Consider the following 25,114-nt stretch of genomic DNA (forward strand, 5'->3'; position numbering starts at 1 on the left):
TGTCGCACATGCTCTCTCTCTTGAATGAGCTTTAACTTCATTATTCACCTATCTCATCGCTTAGAAAAAAACATTTTTTTTGCACAATATCTGCTTTGTTCACTAGATTTAGTATGTGAATGCATTATCTGGCTGTGACAGAAAGGTTGTCCCTTACGTCTTTATTTGAAAAATACTTTTGACAGTCTATTTATAAGCATGACATTAAGAGATTTCTAGCATTATGAGTTTGGGCTGCAACTGAGACAAAGTTCAAGACCATCTAAACAGTGCCTTCCACAGACAGTTCCTCTGGTTTTCAAGTGTCTGCAGGCTCCGCGTAATTTCCCGTACAAGTGAGTCTGACTTTTATTAAAACACTGTCTGAATCTGACTTTCATTAGTCCCATGAATGATCACCAAGTGTAGATTTAGGTTCTTCTTAAGCTTACATTGCAGAAAATGCAAAGTGAATGGGCTTGGGGTGAAGCTGAAGCAAGGCTGTACATAATTCTGCCACACTCTGTGAACCCCAGCTAGCGCTCTGGCGGTGCACTGGCCAGAGAACTGCCTTTTCTGGAGCTTTCCAGAATGCATCACCCAGAGCTCAGCCTCTAGACTTCTTTATGCAAAAATCTTTTTGTATGTGATAAAGAACTTTTCAGTCAACTTTCAAAGTGAAAATACAACGAAGGCCAGTCCTTATTTCTCACAAAATAGCGAGCAGTGTGAGATACCACACATTGTCCATGGAATAAGCCACCAGGGTCACCCAATCCCGTGCCTCACAAACACGGGGGTAATAGCTGGTTAGACCCAAAAGGTCTGCAAATCACCCATTAGACATATACCACAAGCCACAAAACACCCCCTGATGCTCTATAATAGTTTGAGGATCTATAGTACAACCAATTGAAAGCCACAGGCTGTTGTTTGCCACAGTCCGGGCTATTGCAATTGTGGCGATCTAGCATCTCTTGTAAGGTACCACAAGAGGATAGCAAAGAGATCTAAGGCACTTTCAACATCCTAAGCACAAAACACCCTGAAGACCTCTAAATGAAAACATACTAAGCGATATATCCTACCGCATTCTTTAGCCAGAGTTTTTACTCTGCTGGCATTACATACGCTCAGTATAGCATGCACACCTCGTACTGGAGCATGCATGCACGTAAACACATCCCCCAGTGACCTTCCAGAAAGGACTATTCTGTCTTTACAGCACAATTATGTTGTGTCTTCTGGCCTCTGCAGAGCCAGCACAGAGAAGGTGGCACCTCTGTCCCCTTCCCAAGCACTTCCAAAGCCTGCCAGCAAGCTGCCCGAGGGCTCGGCAGCCTTGGCCGCGACCCAGCCCAGAGGCTAAAGGTTTCCTGGTCTCTTTGGTCACTGGGGAAAGACAAAAGCTCTAATCTGTGTTTGAGGTGAAGCAAGTTTGGGACTCCAGCCATCTGAGATGACATACCTCCTGGGACTTTCACTGCTCAGATGCAGAGCTTTTTTTCCTCCTGTGTCCTGCTGGTGGCTTTCATTTCCATGAATAATTAGGTGTGAATTGCCAGGAAGATTTCCCTCCTTATGAAAAACCACCTTCTGTAATTTCAGAAAGAGCTGCCTGTGTTTAGTGTCACCATATCTGGATGCTCCTGGCAGAGTTGCTGTGCCCTGCTCTCTGTACATGTGCAGAGACACAGGGTATTCTTACTTGCTTTTCTCCCCCTCTCAGAGTAAAACGACAAATACAGTCACCAAAAAGATATGTGCTATGCAGGACCCTAGAAAAAGTAGGTGTGTGTTCAAAATGTTTGACATTTGGTTTTAATTTTGAGATTTAGTGTAGTTTAGATCTTCATTTGCCCAAAGCAGTTGCGTCCCATCTTAATTTAATACACGGAGGCAGCAGCTTTGGTAGGGACCAGAAAGCCAATTTACTAAAACTAGTTCCAAATAAAATGGGTCAAGATAAGGAGAAAAAAAAATAACCTGAAGGCAGTACTATTCTGATGGGAGGTAGATGAGAGCTTTGCTTCACATGGTGGATAGACTTGATCTACTGGCATCCAAGCAGATCAGCAGTGTGACACACTTGTTTCTCACAGGAAAATCCTTTCCCTAGGGTGCAGGCAGGAAATCCAAAATGAGAGGAGGTAAATACCAAAGGGCCGCTGAGGAAAGGGGAGGAGAAAGAGCTGAAAGAACAGTGTTTGCCTGCTGTGTCAGCTAAGGAAAGGCTAGGAAAGAAAGCTGCGTGAGAAATAAATGCTTATTTTGACATTACATGAAGTGCTCTGATTGCAGGATGAAACACTTCCGTGATGTGAAGCCGTGGTGCAGATTGCTCTGCTGCCTGGTGAAGTCTTTATTTACTGTGTTCTTTATCTCTTTAAAAAGCACTGGATTCCTTTGGGGAAAAAATTTTCAAAATTCATCTTATCCAACTCATGCATGAGATAGACCCTCGAAGTTTGTTCGCAGCACCTTTTTTTCTGACTACGACCACTGTGAACCGGCAGCTTCTCTTCAAGGAGTAAGTCCCTGACTCTTACACGTTAGAAATTTGGGTGCGAACTCAGTGATTCGGTGGTGGGCTAGGACTTAGAGCAGCACACGTGTATTTACCTCGAGGACCTTTCACTGACCATCCATTGTCTAGGTTAACGCAGCCCTCTCGAGCAGCTGCCCTCTGAGTTCGGCATGCCGCGATACAGGTGTAGCGAGGGGTGGGAGAGACGGGAGCCCATCCACGGCGCCTTGCAGTCATCCCTTGAGCATCTCTGATGGGAGCTTGCTTTTGGACCGATGCTGTTCCATCAGCCTCCCCCAGCGCTCAGCGTGCAAATGCTGGGCAGCAGCGGGTGGGTAATGAGAGCTAATTACTTAAGCACAAGGAACAGAGTAAGGATGATTCACAAGGAAGGGCTTCGAAAGGCTCTTCTGTGCGGCACTACTGAGATGTTCCGTGACAGGGAGACTGTGAAACGGGGGCTCTGAAAAGGACGTTCCTCTCACTGGATTTGCTGACTTGAGGTTTTTGTCAGCTGGATCTTTGGGCTTCTTGCCAGGCCAGAAAAAGCTAACAAAGGCCATTTCTTCAGTTGCATATGATCAGGGAAGAAGCAGAGGGAGAAGAAAACAAATGAGGGACTGTAATATTTTTAAAAGAGAAACATTTTTTCCACAGGAGAAAAAATGTCTTATTTATATAGATACTCAGCCTCTGGTTTCTGTAAGTTCCAGCATGATTCTTAAAAGTGGTTCTGCAAAGTGGCATGATCACATCACTTTAATGCAGTACAGCTGCCATTTGGCACTACATGGAAAGTTAGGACAATCTTGAAACTGAACCTACAATCCTACTGTGGCCAAAAATTAGAAAAGAAAGATGCACGAGTAAGACTAAAAGGGGAATTGCTTGAACCAGATTTGTCTATCAAAGGTGAATTTGATATATAACATTATAAATCAAAGGCATATTTCCACTTACTCAACAATTTTTCACTCAGTATCCTAGGTTCTTCAGAATGTTTGTGCTCTTAAGACAATGTTTATCGGGGTCCGCCTATGTCTGTGCCTTCAAATAAAGAAATAAATAGGGTACTCATATAGCCCTATTGTTCAAAACCACCATTTCAATTTTTCAGTCATTTAAAAACTGTCTGACTGAGCTCAGTGATTTCATGGCGCTCGTAGCCCCTGGCCACGGTACATTTGGTGAAAGTTGAGCTGTAAGATAGCCTTTCCTGAACAAATTCCAGTACAGCTACTTTTTCACATTCTCTTCCTGAGCTGCGACCAGATACAAGTGGCACCAAGCATTGCCAAATTCTATCCAACTTTTCTAAAAAAAAAAAAAAAAAAAAAAAGAAGAAAAAAGGGAAAGTTGAAACCAACATTTTAAATAGTGAAGTATAACTAACTCTTGCTGTCCTTTCTCGGTGTAAGCTGTTATCAAGTCTTTGAAGTTCTGCCAGCTTGTTTCCATTACAAGGAAAACCTGATACCAGCTGGAATTTTTGGAGTACAGAGGGAGCGATGGCAATGGTCCTGTTGACTTAAAAACTGTGCATAACGTCCTGTTTTGTAGAAACACAGAATAAAGAAACTGGAAATAGTATTTTTTTTAGATGTCTCTGCCTTCTCAGCAGTACTGCACGCTTAAGAAGCTCCATCTCTTTAAACTTCTTTCTAATGTAATAACCACAGCAACTTTTCTCATTCTCTCCCTTGTTTTCAAGGCTTTTATTTTTTGTCTCTCCTGCCCATCAGTACTTTAAGCTATCAAATGTTCCAGCCTTGTGTTTATCTGCCCCGTGAGAAGCCTCCCAGCTCACATAGCGTAGCTTCTGCTTTGTGTTTTGGGTGTCAGCTTCTGGGGTTTTTCTGCCATCACTACCCTTGAGAGTCTTTGAGTTAATGCAAGCCTGGGACTGATGAAAATGGTTATTAACACTTTCAGTCTAACAGCTGGCTGCAGCTAGTGACATAAAAACCAGCTGCCATGATGCGTTGAGCGCACGCATCAGGGGGCAGGTAAAGCCTTAACATTAAGATAATCTGTGGTAAGGATTCTTCCTAGTATACACAGCACCCACAAACAAGCTAGAGCTCTGCTTTATCTACAAAACAGGGTTCAATTTCAGCATGTGTACTGTATTAAGCTTTCTTTGCATCCATGTAAAAAAATCTTCTGCAATATGTCGTGATTTGAGCCATATGGCATGTGAGAAACAGGTGGAGCAAAGGCTGAGCAAAAAGCACGAAAGGAGGAAAAAACCACATTTTTAATAGTCAATGTAAAGGACTACACTTGCGGCCATCACCCTCCAAACAATTATTATCAGGATAAACAGCCAAGCCCTTCCTAATAAAGAACTTATCCAGAGAATGGAGGCTTAATACAAGAAGTTACTCATTGGCATGCTGCACGCTTGAGAGAGGGGCTGCTAATAGTGCTTCGGTGTATGCTACGTATGGCCACGACCTGCTACAAGGCTGGTGTCTCTGGCTTGTGTGTTGCGTGTTTGCAATCTGCTCTTTTCACTACAATTTTTTCACTTCCACCAGGGAGTTTTATTTCAATGTCCCAATTGCGTGATTCTCAAACCCGCTAAGACTCCTTTCAAAGCGGTTGCTGGAGCACTTCCCAAGTAAATATTTGTCGAAGTGCTTATTAGCAAGACGATTTCCTTGTATATTTTCTGTTTCCATGAACATTCTTATTAGAAATGTTAACAGAAATGAGAGGCAATTTGCAAAATGTGTTGATATTTCTCGCATAGTTGAATAGGATGGTTTAATCAGGGTATTTACAATTGCAAGCCTTCTTTTTATTTTGCCTTTTGCATGACGTCTATTTTCTTTTTATTACAAAAAAAAAGCATGCAGTTGCATGTTCCTGTGGCAAGTAAAAGCCAAAGCAGTCGTCCAGCTGTTAAAATTAGTGCTAGATCTGAATTTTCTATGGGTTTCCCACTGCATGGCAGGAAATCGGCTTTCATTGCTGCCTCCCCCTCCTCCCCATCTAGCCTCCTATTAGATTAATACCAGAAGCATGAAGTAACGTTTAACAGAAAGTTGTTGCTTTTAGCTCTGGGAAAACTTGGCAGCCTCTCTAGAAATGAAGGGGGGAGGGGGAACCTGAAACCTCCGTTAACTGAAGAGGAGATCTGAGGCATAAAGAAACATTTTTCTCCTGTTAAACTTCTGAGGTTTAAAAAAGCACGCTAATGGCAAGCTGTTCCTAAGTCTAATGAGGATCCGCTGTCAGCCCTTTCCCCTCTTTATGCAGTAACTGCCCAGCTCCTGTGGGCTACTTTTGTGTCCCCATTGCATATTGCTGCCTAATTTATGTCCCACCAGCAAAGTGTATCACTAAGTGCATTTCTCTTCTTGGTTAGAATGGGTTTGTAGTTTACAGGACAGTCCAGAGAGCTTGCAACCAAAATGAGTGTTGTTGCTGATGAACGCTGGGATGCCTCCCTGACTGTTTTAAGGTTTCAGTAGTGCAAAGAGTAAGGGGGTAAAAAAAAATGCAACGTGCAAACAAGGCATTATGCAAAAGAAGCGAGACCACCCCCAGCGTGCTATCTCAGATTTCACAGTGGTCTTTAAACTACAGTACAAAATTCTAATTTATTAAAACAATGTGTTAAAGATTGTCATATGTTAATTTCCTGTGATACTGTGGGATCAGCAAGCATATTTTATTGCTTCCTGTGGGCCTAATCCTACATCAGTCAGTGGGAATTTCATGGGAGGCATGTGGTGTCGTGGCCACAGCGGTGCAGGCCCAGGCGGAGAGCCTGTATCGGGCGTGATGGCAAACACCCTTCCCAGGCGGCCGGGAGCAGCGCTGCGGGACGGGGATGGATGCCCTCAGGTGAGCAGCGTAGGCAAGGATACATGCATAGATCAGCAGGGCCCACACGGTCTAGCTCCTGTAAAATGGCATTTCCAAATGACTCGTATTCCCCAAATACCTGCGTTTGCTTTTCAGTTTACCATCATAGCTAAGGAGCTGCCCCGTAAAGCTTCGGCTTCAAGTTCAAGCGCAGAGGTCCTAGCCACTGCAGGCTGGGCAGGTGGAGAGATGCGGAGCTTTCAATCTGAAGGAGCCAAGTGCTTTACTTTACACTAAGCTCACGGTGCCAAAAGCTCTTGCAGCAGTGTGCAGCCTGTGTGGAAGGTGAGGTCATCCGCAGCCCTCCCATGGTTCCAGTCCTGCCGGCCGGAGCCCAGTCCTGTAACTGGCACAACAACAGACCCGGCGAGGAAGGTGGCACAACCAACAGTGGGCACAGAGAAACAGAATTGCCAGTAGGATGGCTGGACAGGGACCCCCGTTATTCCCCAGGGTAACCCAAAATGGGCCTGACACGAGGGGTAGGGATTGATCTGGCACGGGGCACACGCGAGGGGTATGTGCTGTGTCATGCCTTGCATGCCAGCAAGCTGCCTAGGATAGAAGCTGGCCTGGCCTCAGGAGCTGGATTCCTACAGCACCCATCAATTAAAAACCTGTGGGGAAATAAACCACTGGTCCATCTTCCCCCTTCCCCTGCCCATTCTGACAGGAGCTGAGTGTATTCTGCGACACTCTCCACCACCCTGCTGTGTTTTTGGGGTTTTGTTGAAGAGGGTACAAGTGCAGTGAGGAGGTTAGATGGTAGCTTGTCACCTGGCTACTATTTTGGTTCAGGTTGCTTTTGCCTTGGGCATCAGTGCATCTTCAGTAGGTTTACCTCTTTGTGTTGTGTGTATTTTTGTCTAAGTGTGTAAGGCAGTTTTAAGTAAGGGCGACTACATAGGGAGAACACGGTTAGAATTTATATTTTTCAGTTGCTTTTAATCCCGCCTCTGTTTCGAGAAAAATCCCAGAAATCTGAGGCTAAAATATATCTCTACATCTTACTCTGCTCCTATTAGTGCAGGAAAGTAGTAGCGATACTGTGTCATCCTTTGTGCTGCTAATGGGACTTAATTCCACATTTGGGGGCCATCTGCTGAGAAAAACACTCTACCACCCTTCTCAATGCAGATATAAAAACTTGCCAGCAAAGGCAGCTTCATGAATCAGTTGTGAGGATATATTTTATCTAAATTGTGTTAGACAGAGCTTTTTCCTTTATGAAAGTCACTACATCAATTCCAGCCCAAATGACTGAAGAGAATGAAGTAAGTTTTGGCAACCATCTTTCCTTTTTTGGTAGAAATGCATTGTTTTACCTCTTTTGACTCTGTACTAATTAATCTAGTTTCACCTGAAGGGGAAGAATATTTTTTGCAGGAGGAAGAAACCAAACAAGTACTTAATTTAACACAGAGAGATCTATCTTTGCACAGATTTAACTGTGACATTAAAGTAGTATCTTGGGTTCTTGTGTTCCACGCCTTGCTCCCACTGAGATTTCTTGGGTAACCTTGGCCAAGTGGCTTAAATGCTTTTAGATTTCTTCTCATTTCCTACTAAAGAAACTATTCTCTCACTGACACGACCCACCACATTATTAAATATTTTTGCATCCAGATTTGTTAAAGATAGAGACGAAAGGAGAACAGAAAACTTTCCTGGCTTGGCATCAGAGGCAAATCATAAGGCCCCAGACTAAGGTTTATATAGGAACCTATGAATTGCTTTATTGCTCGCTGGGAAAAAGGTAAGTCTCAAAGGGGCAACTGTAGGATGAAGACACCCTTGTATCCAACTACGGAGTACAAAAGTATTAGCTGCTGTAATCTGTGACTATAAGCGTAAACCAGTGTAGCTGTGGCGTTTGCACCGTGTCTTCTGCCAACCCTCTGCCTACTGACATCACATCTATGAGAGGAGCACGGACCAAGGTTTTGCCAGCAGACCACAGCTTGCAGTTTTCAAGATGTTTGCTCACAGATCATACATCAAAAATACACTTGTGTACAGAGGAACTCCAGTAACACTGTCGTGAGCTTAGCTGCAGTAACAGAGTTGGCTAATTAAGCCCTAAGCCACCCCCACTCACAGAAGCACGCCGATTCTAGCAAGGGGAAGCAATTAATCAGCGGCAAAGACAGCCATACACAAGCTAATAGGGTACTGCTCTTATGATTTGAAGCAGAGTAATGTCTGGCCTGTGTTGGCAAAAATCCTTTTGATTACTAAAATGTTCTATTTAAAGAAGAAATAGCATGATCTTTTATTGCACTAAATGGTCAAGTTGCTTCAGTAAAAATGGTTACCTTTCCAGCAAATCTTGCCTTGTTTATATCTTTAGGCCATTATGGCTACAACATTGCTACTACTTAAATGAATCATTATGAGTTGTGCAATTATCAATAGAGACATAAGGTAACTACTTATTAACAGGAAGCTAACTGCCTGAATTGGCCAAGTCCTCACTTTAATGGTAGCTCTGCAGTGCAGCCACACTCTGAGCTAGTCAGTCAGCATCAAAGCAAGAGCAGACTTCAAAACTGCGCTGCAAATCTAGGCAAAGCCTAGAGTTGTTGCACAGAAGTGCAACAAAACCCACCTCCCAGACCTGTCCCTTAAGCTCTGAACTGCGCTGCAAAAGCAGCCAGCACTTGATGATTCAGAGGAATGTAAAACCTAACTGCTTTCTTGCCTTGCAATTACAACCTAGTTAATTGTGTACAACTGTGCAAAGGAAGAGAGTGAGGAAATTCCTTTCCTGACCCTTCCAGCAATTGACTTGTGCCCTGGAGCATAAGATTTGATTACTCCTGTAACTTATTTTCAACAGGCAGTTTCTTCTGGATAGCTCTTGTGTGACAACTTAAAAGTTTTGGGCCAAGTCACAAGAACACTCCACTGGTTGAACCTCAGCTTACATTATCTTATTTTTGCTTTATATACCTCTCTACGGTGTGCTGCATTAACAGATGTTTAGATTTTTAACTCAGACAAGCAATGTAACTATTGGGCATGAGTTTTTCAGCCGAATGGTACTGATGAATGCAGACATGCTCCAGGTTGCCTTTTTGTTTTGCAGAGATTTCTGATGAGCCTTAAAAATCAAGTTTCTTTCGGTACCTGGAGTCCAGCCTTCTACACTGCCTCAAAATGTCTTTGAGGAAGTTACAACAGAAGAATCACTGCTTGCTTTGAAGTTTCACCAGAAGTTCTGGTTGTGGCCGTTGTTATTTTCAAGCTATAAACAATTGTGTAGATTTATTCTGCAACGGCAAGCAACAGCTGGGTTTCTTCACTGAGGCAGTAGTTCAAAATGCTCTGGCTACATGCTGGGAAGTGCTGAATCCTTTTGACTTCATTTGTTGCAACACGTTTGTTCAAAAAAGGTGGGATTTAATAATCCATCAATGTATTGGTGCCACTGGTTCAAGAAACAGAGGCTCGGTCTCAAGCACAGCTGCTCAGATCTATGTTGCTCCTCTTCTTATCAGTCACCCTAATGCAAGTACTTGTTGGACCTTTTTCAGGAAGGGGAAGGAAGAGTTTTCATCTGGATCACCTTCTTGGTCTGGTTTTCACAAATAACTGCATCAGCCCACGCAAGAAGGTCACAAACTATAGATTGTGAACCCAAATGAATAGTTAAGGCAGGAAAGGGAAGAAACCAGACCAGTTTTGCCACCAAAGAAAAGACTGGGTGTAACTACACCCAGTCATCAATGAGTAGCTTTATCTCGGACTGATTCTGTCAGGCTAGGTATTGTCTCTGCTCCTGCAGATAGCATAAAGCCTGAACTGACTCCCAGCTGTGGGCTCTGGCTCATTTGACAGAAATGCAGTCATGTCCACACCTGATGTGGATAAAATCTGTAAGGGTAAGGACCAGGTAATGCAAAGGTTGTGGCTGCGGTGCCTGCTCAGAGGTGACTTTGGTTCTGAAGTGGCTGAATAACGCTCTCCCTCCCAGTTACAGGAGCTGAAGTGTTTTATTACCATTTTCAATGCTCATGATTAAAGCATGCTTTTTGCAAACATTCCAACATTTGATTTCTACTTATATGAATTGCCATGGAAACTAAACTTTTATTGGGCATGTTTGCATACTCAGGGGCGGAGAATTTTAAAAGCCTCTGTGATGTACAGTACAGTTGATGTAGCTGTGCAACTGCCATGAAAACAGTTAAAGCCAGCTATGTGGACTGCTGAACCCATCTACCAACTTGTAGCTCTCGTGCACGTTTCCATACCCTTTTTCCTGACTTTCTTTAATAGTAGTAGCATTGCTTTTGTTCCAACGAGAGTTTTCAGCTCTTTAGGTTTTTGGAGTTTTGCTTGTTTGCTAATTTTTAAGTATTTCCTACTCATAAAATGTCCAAGAGAGTATTTTCTTTTGTCTTAAATTGCCAGACGCTTTCCTGTTAGACATTCCAACTTATCAAGTTATTTTAGGGCCTCAGCTATGGCTGGTTTTGAGTACCTCTTGTTATTTTAGAAATAAGCTCTATTCCTTATTTTTCTCTCCTTTGCTGCCAAGAAACAGATGACACTGACTCGAATAAAATTTTCCCGGCATACATATATGAGGGGAAACACGTGCTCTGCCTGATCCAGCTTTGATGTCACGTCACCTACTGTGTAGGAGCTAACTAAACGAACATTTCAGCCAGCATATCAAAAGTCCTTCAGAGTTACAGTTTAACCACAAGAGCAGTTACTCCTTTCCGAGCTACTAGGCATCATTTTCCCTGGGGAGACTTTTGCAAACTGTTGCTTCCAGTTTTCCCACTTAAAAGGAAAAAGAAGATCACTTAAGACGAAGGGAAGGCTGGCTGCCTTTGGCTCCGGCCGTGGCAGGGTTAAAATTCGTACTCGCCTCTTCCAGCTGTGAGCATGTCCTTAACTCTGCATGCCTTACACGTATATGCCTTTATTTTTTTAACTGAGTGTACTCTTTCTTGCTTGTTCAGTGAACAAAAAAGAAGATCCAGGTTCAACACTAGTAGTAAATGAAGCGCTCAGACCTTAGCAGAGGCATCACAGAAGAGCTTATCTGGGTTCTGGCCTACCAATTAATCTCAAAAGCTTGTCTTTTTATATGTAAACTACAAAAGACACTACGACAGCCAAGGCCACTTTCTTTTCCTTCTTTTTTTTCCTTTTAATATCCTCTGGTATTGTGCATGTTACTATACGGATTCCAGATTTTCATGAGTTACTACAAAGTTTATATTGTGGCAAAGTAACAGTTTTAGCCAAGTAAAATATCCCCTGGAACATGCGAGGCAGGAACCGGATCACAATGAACCCCACGTCCCCACGGCAGATGGGAACAGTTGGCAATCGTGGCAGCCGTGTGAGCCTCCGCTCCCCCCAGGACCCCCGCCCAGCAGGTACGCCCCCCAAATGTCCCCTTTGGAGAAATAAATGGGGAGAGGTAGTGACGAGGCCACACAGTACGAAACAAGGTCCCTATGCAGGATCCCCCGCCTTGAGCACAGTCCTCCAGGCTGGCTCGCGCCTCTCATCCGTGGAGTTTTCCTTACCAAGGATGCTGTACGTGCGCTCGGAAAGGGAAGGTTTGTTATATGCTCCTGGCTCCCAGCACCCGCCGATCCTGGGGGTGGCACGACCCTCCCCAGAGGTATCTTCACTCTTTTTGTTTTCCTTGGTGACAGCTGCAACCCAGCGGTTCGCCTCACTGCCTCCATCTCCTCACAGCCTCCTGAGCGGGGACCTCTGAAGGGGATGGCGTCCATGCCCCCAGCCCCTCACCGAACACGGGGCAGGTGAGGCACAGCTTGGGCAGACACGCCAGGCCGGTGCTGGTTTGTACGCTTGGTTTGCTTTGGAAGCCCAGCCATGGAGGCCCGGCCGGCCTCAGTGGCCTGCTCCCCACTCTGGGACAGCAAAACGGCGGCTGCTGCCACCGGCGCGTCCTTCGCTGATGCCTGAGGCCTGCGCAGGGGCCTTGGAGGCCCGGTGTGTGTAGGCACATACATATATGTATACGCACATACATGCCCACGTGTTCTGTTCAGGTCAGCTGTGGGCAGGCCTCTGGTGGGCTGCACCGGGCCGTGACCCCCGGGCTGAGGCGGGCGGCAGGGCCACCCCACCGGGCATGGAGGCAACGCGGCGCCCCTGCGGGGCTGGCAGGGCGCGGGCAGCCCCCTCCCCAGCAGGAGGGAGCAGGTAAACGCACCCCCAGCCCCAGGCAAGGAAAACCGAGCCCGCGCCCTCGCAGAGCCGCCCTGTTTGCTCAGCTAATCTGGCGGACAGGAAATTGCCTGGCGATTCATATTTAAGATCGCGAAGCGGCCGCCGGCTGTCCCCCGGGGCGGCCCCGCCAGCCCCCGCTGCAGGTATCTCTGTGCGCGTCGTTGCGTGTCCCACCCCCCCCCCATTCCGCCTGTCCTTCGGCCGCCCCGCTCCCGCGGCCCCGGCCTGAGGGGAGCGAACCATTCCGCCGGCGGGGGTGCCCCACGGGGGGGCGGGCAGCGCCCCTGCGCGGGGCGGCGCTGGCTGCCGGGCGGGGGCGGCTCCAGCGGGAGGTGGCGGCGGGCGGGGGAAGGCGGGCGGCGGCGGCGGCGCTGGCAGCGGCGGCCGGGCGGGCAGCGGGATGCGCGGGGGGCAGCGGCGGCCGGAGGCGGCGGTGAGTGCGGGGCCGGGGGGAAGCGCCGTCCCGCGGGGTCGGGGGTGGGGTCGGCCCTCCCGGGCCGCGCCCGGCTCCGCTCCCGGTGGCGGAGCGCTGCGGGGATGGGGAGCGGGTCCCTCCCTGACGGCGGCTCAGCCGCGCTCCGGTTTGTGGTTACTTTGAGGGGAGTTTGTGCCACCCCTCTCCCCGCGCGGTTCGGGCCCCCCCCCTTGGCAGACACAGCAAAAAGGAACGGGGCTCCCCCCGTGTCCCTTTGGGCGCAAGTCGCCTCGAGCCCTTTGTCCCGGTGCCCCCCCCGCCCCGGTGCTGGCGGGCGCCGCCGCGGCCCCACCGCTGAACAAAGCCTCTGCCCGGCCCCGGCGGGGGCGTCCGCCCCGCGTGTCCGTGGGCGGGGGAGGCGGGGGTGGCCGGCGGGGCTCGCCTTGCTCCGGTTCGGGGGTCCGTCGCCAGCCATCTACCTGGTGGCGGGGGGTAACGGGAGGAGGGGGCTCTTTGTCCGCCCGTTCTTTGTTAGCCCGGTGGCTTTTCAAGGCTCCCGCGGCTGGAGATGGGCTTCTGCCGGGGCTGAGCCCGGTGATGGATACCGCCTCGGCATCGCTGGAGTTGAGCGATAGGAAGCCGGTATTCCGTCGGAGTGGTTCAGTGACACGGAGGGGTTTGGGTCCGGGGACCCCTGACGGGTTGGGAGCCCGGCGGTCACCCCGCTTTCCCCCTCCCGTGCAGCCCCGGTGCGCGGCCCCGGGGGCAGCGGGGGGCGCGGGGCCGCCCCGTACCTGCTGCCCGCCGGCCAGAGGAGGCACGGGCTGGGAGCAGACCCCGCTCCTCCTGCCCCAGAGCCGCCGGAGGAATTTCCCCATGTGCAGAAGTGCAAATAGACCGGCGGCGCTTGCATAAAGGCTGGAGAGATGGGCATTCTGCTCCTGCCACCGAGCGCTGCTGCGAGCTCAAACACATGGCTTTTGTCACCAGTTCCTTCTTTCCCCCCCAAGTGCTCATCGTGTCAGCGTGTCATCTTGTCTGTGTGCCTTGACTCTGCCCCTGCCCGAGTCCTCCATGTCTGCATCTCCGGGGCAGCTGGGTGGACGTGTTGCCAGTCGGAACATGGTGAATTATTTCATCTTTGTGCTGCCTGCTCCCTCTCTTCGGGGGGACGAGGCAGGCGAGAGAGCCAGTTCTGCAAGTCCGCGTGTTGGGTGAACTCGATTTTTTCCTTTCTCTATATTCTCCTAGTTAAGGTCCCCCGGGAATAAGGTATTCAGGTGGGAAAGGGAGAGAGGTGGGAGGAGGTGAGGCATGGCAGCGGCACGCGGAATCGCGAAGGGCGAGGATGGGCTTGCTTTCCCACAGCAGAAGGAAGCAGTAGGAGAGAAAGGAGATGAAGTAATCGAGAGATGGGGAGAGTGAGTGCCCACCTTGGCTGGCAAGGTGAGCGGTGGGCTGAACGAAGAGAGTGACAGAAAGATACTTTTAGGACAGTCAAATACTAACGCCGAATCTTTTCCAGAGCTGATAGTACCATTTTTATTTGTTTTGTGCAATTCCCTTTCCACACCAGAAATTTTGACAAATGCTAAATTGACTCTTTTGTGGGTCCATGTTTTTACTGAGGGAATGGAAATCTTGGGCAGCAACCAGGACAGGAAGAACAGTAATTTTTTCCATTTTTTCCATATCAGTTACTGTCTGTGCTTATCAGATAAAATTAGCAACCAGCTCCTTGAAAGTATGCAAAGATGCCAGGTGACCCTTGTTGGGAAGGAACAAAGTCCATCATGAAAAATTTGGAGTATTCTGTTCTTAGATAGGAAGCGGAGGATGGGTGAGGTAAAGATTGCAGGTCCACCTTGGCTGAGGGTGGGGTTGGATCAGAAGGACTTGAAGGGGTTTGGATGGGAAGATCTTGTTTGTTTTCCACTTGAAGATCTAGAGAAAACCTGAAATAATGAAGGTGGGGAGGGGGAAGTGCTGGTGATCCTTTGTGAAGGAATTAATGCTATGTTTGCTGCACGTGGAGTGTATTCTCTCCATTTTCATTTGTTAAAACAAACAGTTAATTCTGATGTGTAGTAACTGCCAGTGTAGCAAACAGTGCTTCCCACTGAAATAACCAGTTACGAGGCGATGCCCTGTTTTGGGTGTTCAGGGCAGATGCGGTTCATCTAGGTTTTGGTTTAGACCAGTGGGGCACATCCAAGATGCCACAGAAATCCAGGGGCAGTTTTCCCCTCTAGAAGGTCCTCCAGAGGCTGCAGTATAGGAGTGAACTCCATAAATGTGACCAGGCTTGGGTTTTTTCTCTACTCAAATCTCACGCAGGTGGGATCAGTTTTTAAGTGAACCATTTCATTTAACTTCCTTAATTACCTTAAGTGGGGGTGTAACTGCAGGTATAGTACGTGTATCCCTCTCTTGAGGGAATGTGGTCCAGGGACTCGCTGATAAATGCTGCCCTGTATTTCTGCGGGCAGAGCCATGGCTTGGTAGCACAGCAGCCACGGCGGGCGCCACTTGAGCTGTCGCTGTCACGATGTGGTTTGCCAAGCAAGTGTGATGAGAAGCATTTAGTCTGGGGGCATGCTCACTGCCCTCAGAGCGCTGGGAAATGAAGAAGCGCTAAAGAGCTAGCGGGGACGTTTGGAAATATGGGGCAAGCATCTCGGGAAGGAGACAAATTGAGGAGAAATGGACAAACGAAGTAAGAGAGACAGAAACTGTCAGAATAAGTGGGCGCTGGAGGGAACTGATTAACGGAAGGAAGTGACAGGCACAAAGTGGCAGTGAAAGAAATCGGCACAGAGGAAAGTGGATCGTGGGCAATGGTTGCCTGAGAGAGAGACACAATGCAATAGACAGGAAGAAAAATGGTAGAGACATCCAAGGAGACAAAAAGAAAAAAAAAAAAAGGGAGTAAATGATCTTTGAAGCTGTTCTGATTGGTTTTTCTAGCTGCTTAGATTTTCTGGGACATACCTATCTGCTGTGTATGGCAAGCTTCCATTGAATTTGTTAGGGGCATCCTAAAAGCAAGTTTATCATGTCAGGTAGGACGTAAAGGAGAAACTTTTATTTAGGATCTTTCTGCTCCTGTACAGTGAGAATTTCTGCTCCTGTACAGCATGAATTTGGGTTCATAATTGTTTCTTCACTCAACCCCGTTCCTGAAATTTTAGTTGAAGAAAGCCTGTATTTCCTGGGATTCGGGAGTGAGAATTGTATTGGTCTAGAATATTTATGTACGCTTATTACTACACCAGCTATGCTGTTTGTTTTGGGTTTTGTTAGTGTGTACAATGAGATGTATAAGCAATCACAGTCTACCAGCCACCAGCAGAGTTTTCTATTTGCCATGTCTGTGTGAATTTTTTAAAGTCTTGATTTGCAAATCTTTTGAGCATGCTCAGATTTTCAGTAGGAAAGGAGTTAATGAAATTGGGTCAGAATAATACCAGGGAGCTGGTAGTTACTGGTGTGAGATGAATCAGTCGTAGGTCAGATAACTGACTCTTAAGCTTAACTGCCAGGGAGGTACCAACGCAGAGGAGAGGAACACGACTTGAGGTTGGCTTGTCCTCTGCTGCCCTGTTTTTCTGCATGAAGAAAGGAGTTCATTGTTTTAACAGAAATCTCTGCTAATATGTTTCTACCTGTCAGTGACTTTTTTTGTTTGAACAGAGAAGAATTAACTCTCCTTTTCACTTCAGCTTATCCCATTGAACTGGTCCAGATGAAACAGTGATCTGTGTGACTGCAAAATAAGAAGGCAGTGATATCTACTAAAATAATGCAGTTTGAGTAGGTGGTCTACTCTCTTGTCCTACCAAATGCATAGGAATACTATTAAATTCATTGAAATGTGTACTTTTAGCAGTTTTGCTTTCAGGTAAAGGTAGCTATTATGGCACAAGAGTTATAAAGCTTCAGCATTTTCACTGGCGTTTTTGTTTGGACACACTCTGCAGTCGATGTCTCTTCTGTCAATGGTTTAAATCTCAGTTTGTAGCCACCAAACTATAGTATTTACATGGTAATGGGTGTTTTCATTTTTGATGCACATTTAGAATTGTCAGTTGTCATGACCTGATTAAAATGATTACGCCTGTCTACTGGAAAGAGAATTGATTTGGCAATGCCTACAACATCAATCCTTATCAAGTAGGAGAGAATCCTGCCTATACAGTAGGACAGAATTAACTGAAAATGTCGTATTTAGGTGCAATTTTTTGGAGTAGTTGGAGGAGTTATTCCAGTAAAATAGGTGTGGTTTATGAGGGGAATAAAGTTATTTAGGGTGTTTTCTGTTGTTGCCTTGCCCTTTTTCTGCTCCTTCTCCAGTATCCAACATGATAATTTCTCAGAGGAAGAGATAAGCTGTAAGAGTGACTTCCTCTGCCGCTCCCTTTTCCACATCGGAAACCTGCAGGGTTGCGAGGGAGTGACTTAGTCAAACCTGATTCACAGATACTTGATTTTTAATTTATTTACTGCTGGTGAAGGTGCCAGGCTGGGAGCTTTGGGAACTAAACCACCCTATGCCTGTAACCAGACTTAGTGCTCGCTTGCACCGTGGGGATCAGTGTATAGCGGGACCTATATCATGAAGAGCCAGGGACTGAGCAGAGTTCAGGGCTATGCTGGTAGGAAATTAGCTGTAGCTTAAGGTCTGGTGTATTGTGTTGTGGGGGAGGAGGAGGAGGAAATGAAGAAGGACGTTGAAGGCGACCTTTAGATAACAAGCCTTGCTGAGCTGCCCAGTTTTTGGCAGAGATGTCTGTGCTCGCTCTTAAGGATGTGTCCATTTGCTGGTTGGGTACCAAATCTCCACCAAACTATGCAGGTGCTTTTCTATGAATGTATTGTTTTAGTCTGACAGCAGGCTTTAAGGAGCTGGGGGCAAGATGGATTTACACTTCAGTGTTTTTGGAGGTAAACTGTAGATCCCAGTGAGTTTTACTTTCCTATCAGATTGAGGCTAACAAGACTTGCAAATCCGGGGGGTGGGAGACAGGTTTGATTTCATCAGGAGCAAGTACGCTGTCCTCAGTTTATGCAGGAAAAAAGTAAATCAACTTGGTAATGGAACAGTCAGTTCAGGCACGTAGGTGTGCTATACCATGGGAAAGTTAGACCTCCAGGCACCAAAGCCATCAGCACTCATTCACCAAGTTATGTTCAGGGTGTAAAAATTTAAGGGGCGTTCTTGTTTCCAAACAGCGTGTGTTCTATTGGAACAGTTGAAACTGACCCTAATAATTTGAAAACCTTCTTGTTGCAGAATGAGTTAAACTCTGATGACGTTGTGTGGATGGTGGCAATGATGGGGTTTTGTCCTCACCCTCCATCACTTGGGGTTTCGTCTGTTCCCATGGGTGGCTGTGCACAGCTGTAGGAATTTCTGAAGGGAAGTGTCAAGGAGAGGGGTCAGGAGCTGCCAGGAACCACTGGTAACATTTTGTGAGAAACTGAAAATGAAGAAACAATGAACAGCAAAACAGCCTTAAAGGAGAGATGGCCAAATTTGAGAGCTTTATTTAAAATTGACTTTATTTTCAGTCAGAGAAGCACTTTAGCAGTGCCTCAGGCATCGCAACCCACTCGGTTGGCAATGTAAGAGCAAAGTGGGTGCCATAGCAGACTGCTAAAGGAAGGTGGGTATCAGCCCAGGCAGAAAGAAGGGGCGAGAAGCTATGTGCTGAGAAAACGTCACCCTAAATCTATGGACGAAATGCTGGCTAGAGCTGTTCCTGCAGCTTGGCTGAGCAGCAGCTCTGGGCTCCTATGCCAGGGCGTGCTGGTTTGGGCTGGGCTGGGTTAATTTTCTCCTCAGTGGCTGGTGCAGTGCTGTGTTTTGGATTTAGTATGAGAATAATGTTGATAACACGCTGATGTTTTAGTTGTTGCTAAGTAGTGCTTCTACTAAGTCAAGGACTTTTGAGCTTCTGAGGCCCTGCCAGTGAGCAGGCTGGAGGGGCACAAGAAACTGGGAGGGGACACAGCTGGGACAGCTGACCCCAACTGACCAAAGAGATGTTCCACACCATACGATGTCATGCTCAGCATATAGAGCTGGGGGGGGGGGATGGTTGGAGTTACAGTGTTTGTCTTCCCAAGTGTTGTGGATTAACCCCAGCTGGCAACTAAGCACCAGGCAGCTGCTTGCTCACACCACCACCCCCCGCAGTGGGATGGGGAGGAGGATCAGGGAAAAAGGTAAAACTCATGGGTTGAAAAAAGAACAATTTGATAATGGAAATAAAATGAAATGTTATAATAACAACAAAAATTGTAATAAAAAGGGGAGAGGGGGAGAGAGGAATAAAATCCAAAAGGGAAAAAAACCCCAACTAAACAAGTGATTACAATTGCTCACCGCCCACTGGGCGATGCCCAGCCAGTGCCCCAGCAGCACTGGGCAGCCCCAGCCATCTCCCCCCAGTTTATACGCTGACCATGCCATTCCATGATGGAACATCCCTTTGGCTGGTTCGGGTCAGCTGTCCTGGCTGTGTCCCCTCCTGGCTTCTTGTGTCCCCCCCCCAGCCCTCTCGCTGGCAGGGAAGGCCTAGAGAAAAAGTCCTTGACTTAATATAAAAAGTTACTTAACACACTGATGTTTTGAGTTGTTGCTATCAGCATTGTTCTCAGACTAAATCCAAAACACAGTATTGTACCAGCCACTGAAAAGAAAATTAACTCTATCCCAGCCTAAACCAGAACACCGAGTCCCTGTTCCGCGTGCTGGAGCCCTGCTGTACTGGCAATGGCTGAACGCCTGCCTGCCCATGGGAAGTGCGGAATTAATTCCTTGTTTTGTTTTGCTCACATGTGCAGCTTTTGCTTTACCTATTAAACTGTCTTTATCTCAACCCACAAATTTTCTCACTTTTACTCTCTTGATTCTCTCCCCCCTCCCACCAGGCGGGCTGAGCTGCCAGCTGGGGTTAAACCATGATACAAGGGAAAGAAGTTTTTACTGTAAAGCCACCCTGTGTTATAATATTTTAAAATTGGAATCTTTTGTTTGACTCGCCGCCTGTTTGAGTCATGAATCACTGTTTCTTTTGGTTGTTAGTGAAACAAAACTTAATTTGGCCTGGGTACTGTAGAGATGAAACATGGTTGGTAATGCTGTATACATTCACTTCAGATGACTTTATAAATCCCAGATGAAATCATTTTGCTTCATTCCAGCCAAGCCAGAGCGCAGCATGTGCTCTGTAACGAGAGTCGGCCTCTCTGGTTGTTTTATGAGGCCCTGCATAACCTTCATCTGAAAGAATATGATTTCATGAGAGCAGATAAATGTGGATTTTGAGCTGTTCATTTGCTTAGCTTATTAGTGCATTAATTGTTTCTTGTTCATGCTCATAGTGGAGAGTTTTAGAAAATTCTTCCCCCCAAAATTTCAATTACTGCTAGGTGATGACCTCTCTGATTTTTCCCATCCTCTAAGAAGAGAGATGTGTAATGAGTTCTCAAACTTGAACTGAAACCATATAAATATTTAACCTTAAAGACATTTTTCCTTTCAGCTATTAGCAAACCCAGGTATTCACTAAACTGAAGATTGAATTTTCAATTACACAGAAACCCTTCCCTCTCAGCTGTTCTCGCCTTAATGCCTGTCACATTGATTAAGTGGTAGCCATCATCTTATGAGATAGGAAGGATGGCATTTTTGGTGTTCTTACCGATGATTTTAACCATATAGCAGCAATGTTAGAGACATGAGAAATCTAGTTACACTTTTTCCTTTCTTTTAAACCAACCCTTTCTTCTGTCTTTTAATTCCGAGTTGTCCATACTTCAGGTGTCTGTTCAATGATATAATTATACTTTTGTTACAGAACAGTGTGAAATGTTGAGAGCCACTAGTTTTCTGTGTCGAGTTGAACATGCCCTGAGAAGTTAAATTTTTGGTTCTTTTCTGGGGAGCTCTGGGCTTGACATGCTGTATTTTAAACAGAGATTACACAAGCAATATGCCAAGATGGCAACACAGCAGCAGTTGGAACGGGTTTTGTGTCCCAGTCCTTCCCGTTTGGGAGGCAGGCAAAGGGCAGAGAGCCAACTGGCCAAATGGGGGAACCTCTTGTTGGGGTGAGCTGCCTGTCGGCTGCAGCCCCGCCGGGGGGGTCGCAGGCATGAAGCCCCCCAGCCCCGCTCCTGGCAAGGAAGGCGCTTGGGGTGCTGCGCAGGCTTTGAGTTTGGAAGATGCAAGGCAAGATGGAAGGAACTAGGGAGGGAATCTCTCCATGGGATGGAAGACCAGGCGGGGTGAAAAGGCTGGTAAATGTTCCGTGTCAACAAGATAACCTGTTGAGCATGAAACTTGGGTATAAAAGTGATCTGCTGTCCAGGCTGTTTGCCACCATCCTGTCTGAAGAGCTTCATTCCTGTGCTGCTGGAGGGGGCAGACATGGTGGCTGAGTCCCTCCGGGAGGTATGGTCTCCTTCCTCGCCCTGGTTCCTTGGCGAGCAGCACTGTTTTGGGGGGACGGTAGATTGCGTGCTGTTGGAAGAGGCTGTTGGGGTGAAGCTGGGGTGCGTGCTCTTGCGACGAGGGGGGGGGAACATGTGCCTGGTGGGGTGCAAACTCTTTCTTTAGGGGTGAGAAATGACCTCTGCAGAGAGAGAAAAAGCCTTGTGAAGTGAGGCCGGGGGGATTCCTGGGGGAGCAGTGGCGAGGGATAGGGCCAGGTCCCCCGGGGAAGAGCACCTTGGGGGGACTAGGGGAGGGAGAAGCCAGAGGTCACGGTGAAGGAGCCTCCCTCCGCAGGGATTAGCAGCCAGCTCCCCTCTCCCAGGGCCATCCTCTAGGGAGAATAATGTGAAAAAGCATAGCACAAAAAGTCTGTGCAACACAGACCTGAAACATTGCGGCTGTGACGACTGCGGTTAATTAAATAGGTGGCTTGTCTCTAGACAGCCCCAGACATCTGTCTCTATTCTTCACTTGTTTTTCTGCTGCGTTTCTATTTGCTTGTCCAGAGTTAAAGCCCAGAGGACCTACAGATGGTCACCATTAATTTTGTCACTTGATGCAATTTTTTTTAAAGCTTTTTGTCGACCTTTTAAAAACAGATGTGTGTTTTAAAAAAAAATCTTTTAATAGAGCAACTCACTAGAGCTCTTCTGTTTGGACTTAGATTTAATTTTAGTCGTTAGTGACTGGGATTTAATTTTGGCGTTTCTTTTAAGCCAAGTCTGTCTTGTAGCCATATCATTTTTTTTGTATTTTTTTTAATAAACTTTGCAGAATCTATTTGCATTCCCAGTCTGGCTTCTTTGGAACCTCAGAAATCGTTGCATGCCAAAACACTTTCTGTGTTTTGGATCACATACCTGTTTTTGCTTAGGTTTCTTCGTGATTGCAGGATGCTGGAGTTGTGTAGGCTGAAAATGGGCTCTGGGCTTTCAAAAATAAAATCTTCAGCAGAAAAGTCCAACCGTGTTAATGATTTCTTAAGGAAGCCACAGGATCGCAAACAAAACTCGGGAGCTGTGACTAGTAACTGCCTGCACAGAGTCGGGGTCACAGATGACAGCTGATTGTCAAATCAAAATATATGGACTTCTAAACCGATAAAACAACTGCAGACAGGTTTGGGTTTTTTCCGCTGTCTCCACATTGAACATGGGGTGCCCTTTCCAAATGCCTTTTAATGTATTCTTTTAACATGTTTCTTTTTGAGTCATCTCTGGAAATCTCACTGTAAAAACAGCCAGTTTTGGTCTATATTACATACTTGAAAAATGTTCTCGAAATACACCTCTTAACGTTTTTTTCGTTACTTTATTTGCAGGTCAAAATTTGATTCACTCAAATTAGCGTTGTTTTAACCATCCTGAGAAGACAAATATGATGCCAAACAGAAGTAACCACTCCTCCTTCCAGAATGTTGGATCAGGTAATCAATTAATAAAAATGAAGTTTGTTTGTAAATGTACTGAGATCTTTCAGAATTTGTCATTGATTTTGGTCCTTTAATTCTCCTGACACACGGATAACAGTGCTCTGTTCTTATTCTATGTCTGACTCCATTTACCAGCCAGAACAAGGCCACAGCTGGATACGCTGCAGCCAGCCCGCCCTCCCCCATCAGTTTAATGCCTGCCTGGAATAGATATCAGTGACCCCCAGCTAAATAACTCTGGAAAGGAAGAAAAGGAATGAGGGGAAAGGGGAAAAAAAAAAAAAAAAAAAGAAAATGAGAGGAAAAAAAAGGGAAGAATTTCCTTCTGTATAGCTGCGGGCAGCGAATACTTTGGTAACCAGAGGAGCCTTGCGTTGTGCGCTGAAGGTTACCACGCGAGAGCTGGGGCTGACCTGGGTGCAGGATGGGTTCAGGGCACGCCGTGTGCCGCAGCTCCTGGCCTCAGTCCCTATAGCTGCATGCAAAGGCAGCGGCAGCCAGCATGTGTAACGCGTCCTGTCATATTCATAAAGTCTCATCCCAAACGTTACCCTAAAAATAAACAAAACAAACAAGATCTGGTTTGTGGGAAGCAGCGATGGTTGAGCTAAACATGCGCTGTCGTCCACTTGGGATTTAACCGTATGATTGCGGGCATTGTGGTGCTGGAACCAAAAATGCAGGAGAACTGGCATAAGGTATAGTAGAGAAAAGCTGAATCCGAGTGGCTGCACGAAGGTATCGTGACCTTTTCTTACTGTACTTGTTTGGATTTCAAGTACAATGAGCCCTTCATTGCTGTGGTGAACAGGCCTGAAAGTTTCCATGAGCTAACTTGTTTTTTGGCAAAAGCATCCAGTCTTTGTAGGATTAGATGTGCCCTACTGGTGTTGCAAGGGAGTTATAAACAATTATTAGTGTCCCATTAATGTGTCTGCTAAGCTATTAATGTAGGAGCCAGTGGAATTTATGCAAAAACACTTGAACTTCTGCTGTGTTCGAGTCGAGGTTTGGACAGTACAATTTTGATGCAAGATTGGCTTTCAATTTTAAAAGAGATTTGGAAGGAGGAAAGAGAGAGATGATGGAAATTAGGTTCTGTTTCACAATGGAAGGCTAAGTATAGAAGGCATATGCATCGTGCTTTATATCTGTGCTCTTCAATAACTTTTACATCTTGTTCTTCCTCATAACGCCGCTAATATGATAAAAGCTTGATCATTTTCAGATGCTTTTGTCTTGTCCTGACAAGAGTTCTGTTGAACATGGGTCACGTTCCTCCTTTTTTTCAATTGAATTTCATCATTACTGTTGATCAAAAGTTGTGAAAACAGCTAAGAAATGTCAAGTAAAATGTCGAATTGTAAGAAATTGCAGTTTCACTGCTCACAGCGGTGATGGTCTGATGGAGAGCTCTGTGAACTTACTGGTTCAAAGGCAACTTAGATAGTTGTATCATTGTAACAAATGTGTTAAAATTACAGCAAATAAAATCACAGTCAGCATAAAAATATTAAATTCTGTGTAGTAGTAAACCTGAGGCTTGGTTTTAAAGCTGAAAGTTAATGTCTTTGGCCACTGCCAGAGCTTGTAATTAGCACACGCTTAGCCAGGTCCACTTTGCTCAAGAAGGTGTTTGATTTTTATTCCCCCCACCCCACGATGCTGATTCCTTTTATCTTCAGCCTATTCAATTCCATTATTAATGATGGTTACCTTTTGTTCTTCAGCTTATGGGTTTATTCCTTAAGAATTGAGGAGACCGTGTTACGCACTCAGACTTGGCACAGCTTGCCTAGAGGAAGCCTGGGCAACAGAGGCCTGTTGAATGATGCCCTGGACAGTAATGAATTCCAGGTTTTTTTGCCTTGTTAGCGAGGAAGGTCCCAGAAGCAAGGACCCACTCAAAGAATGCATTGCCACCTTCACTAGATATCTGAACCTAGCTACCCTTGGTGAAACCAGATCATATCAGCTCTGATGGGGGCAGGAATCCAAGTTTTGTGTCTAGGTTCAGATAATTATCTGAAGTGGTACTTGGAAGAGGATTAAAGTGTTGCCTCTGAGGATTTTAAAGGCACTTTATGCATTTAGAAGTTAGGTTTTCCTGCTGAGTGACAAGCTGAAATCAGGTTTCTCATGAGGTGGCTGAAG

The 25,114-nt window shown here is 46.3% G+C and overlaps 1 protein-coding gene across 5 annotated transcripts in view; it reads left to right on the top strand.

Annotated features, from left to right (window-relative positions):
* The window catches only part of PHLDB2 (pleckstrin homology like domain family B member 2), a 126,419-nt gene that overhangs the window by 43,106 nt on the left and 58,199 nt on the right, over positions 1-25,114 (top strand). For 3 of the 5 annotated variants that reach the window (XM_055802112.1, XM_055802116.1, XM_055802114.1), the window contains exons 1-2: positions 12,947-13,043; positions 22,850-22,954. In XM_055802112.1, coding sequence (XP_055658087.1) covers positions 22,906-22,954 — 49 coding nt within the window. In that variant the 5' untranslated portion in view covers positions 12,947-13,043; positions 22,850-22,905. Of the gene's footprint in view, positions 1-12,732; positions 12,754-12,946; positions 13,044-22,849; positions 22,955-25,114 lie in introns of those variants that run through there. The other 2 variants (XM_055802113.1, XM_005237456.3) reach the window with 2 other exon arrangements.

This window comes from Falco peregrinus, chromosome 4 (assembly GCF_023634155.1).
Source record: "Falco peregrinus isolate bFalPer1 chromosome 4, bFalPer1.pri, whole genome shotgun sequence".
NCBI classification, from domain to species: Eukaryota; Metazoa; Chordata; class Aves; order Falconiformes; family Falconidae; genus Falco; species Falco peregrinus.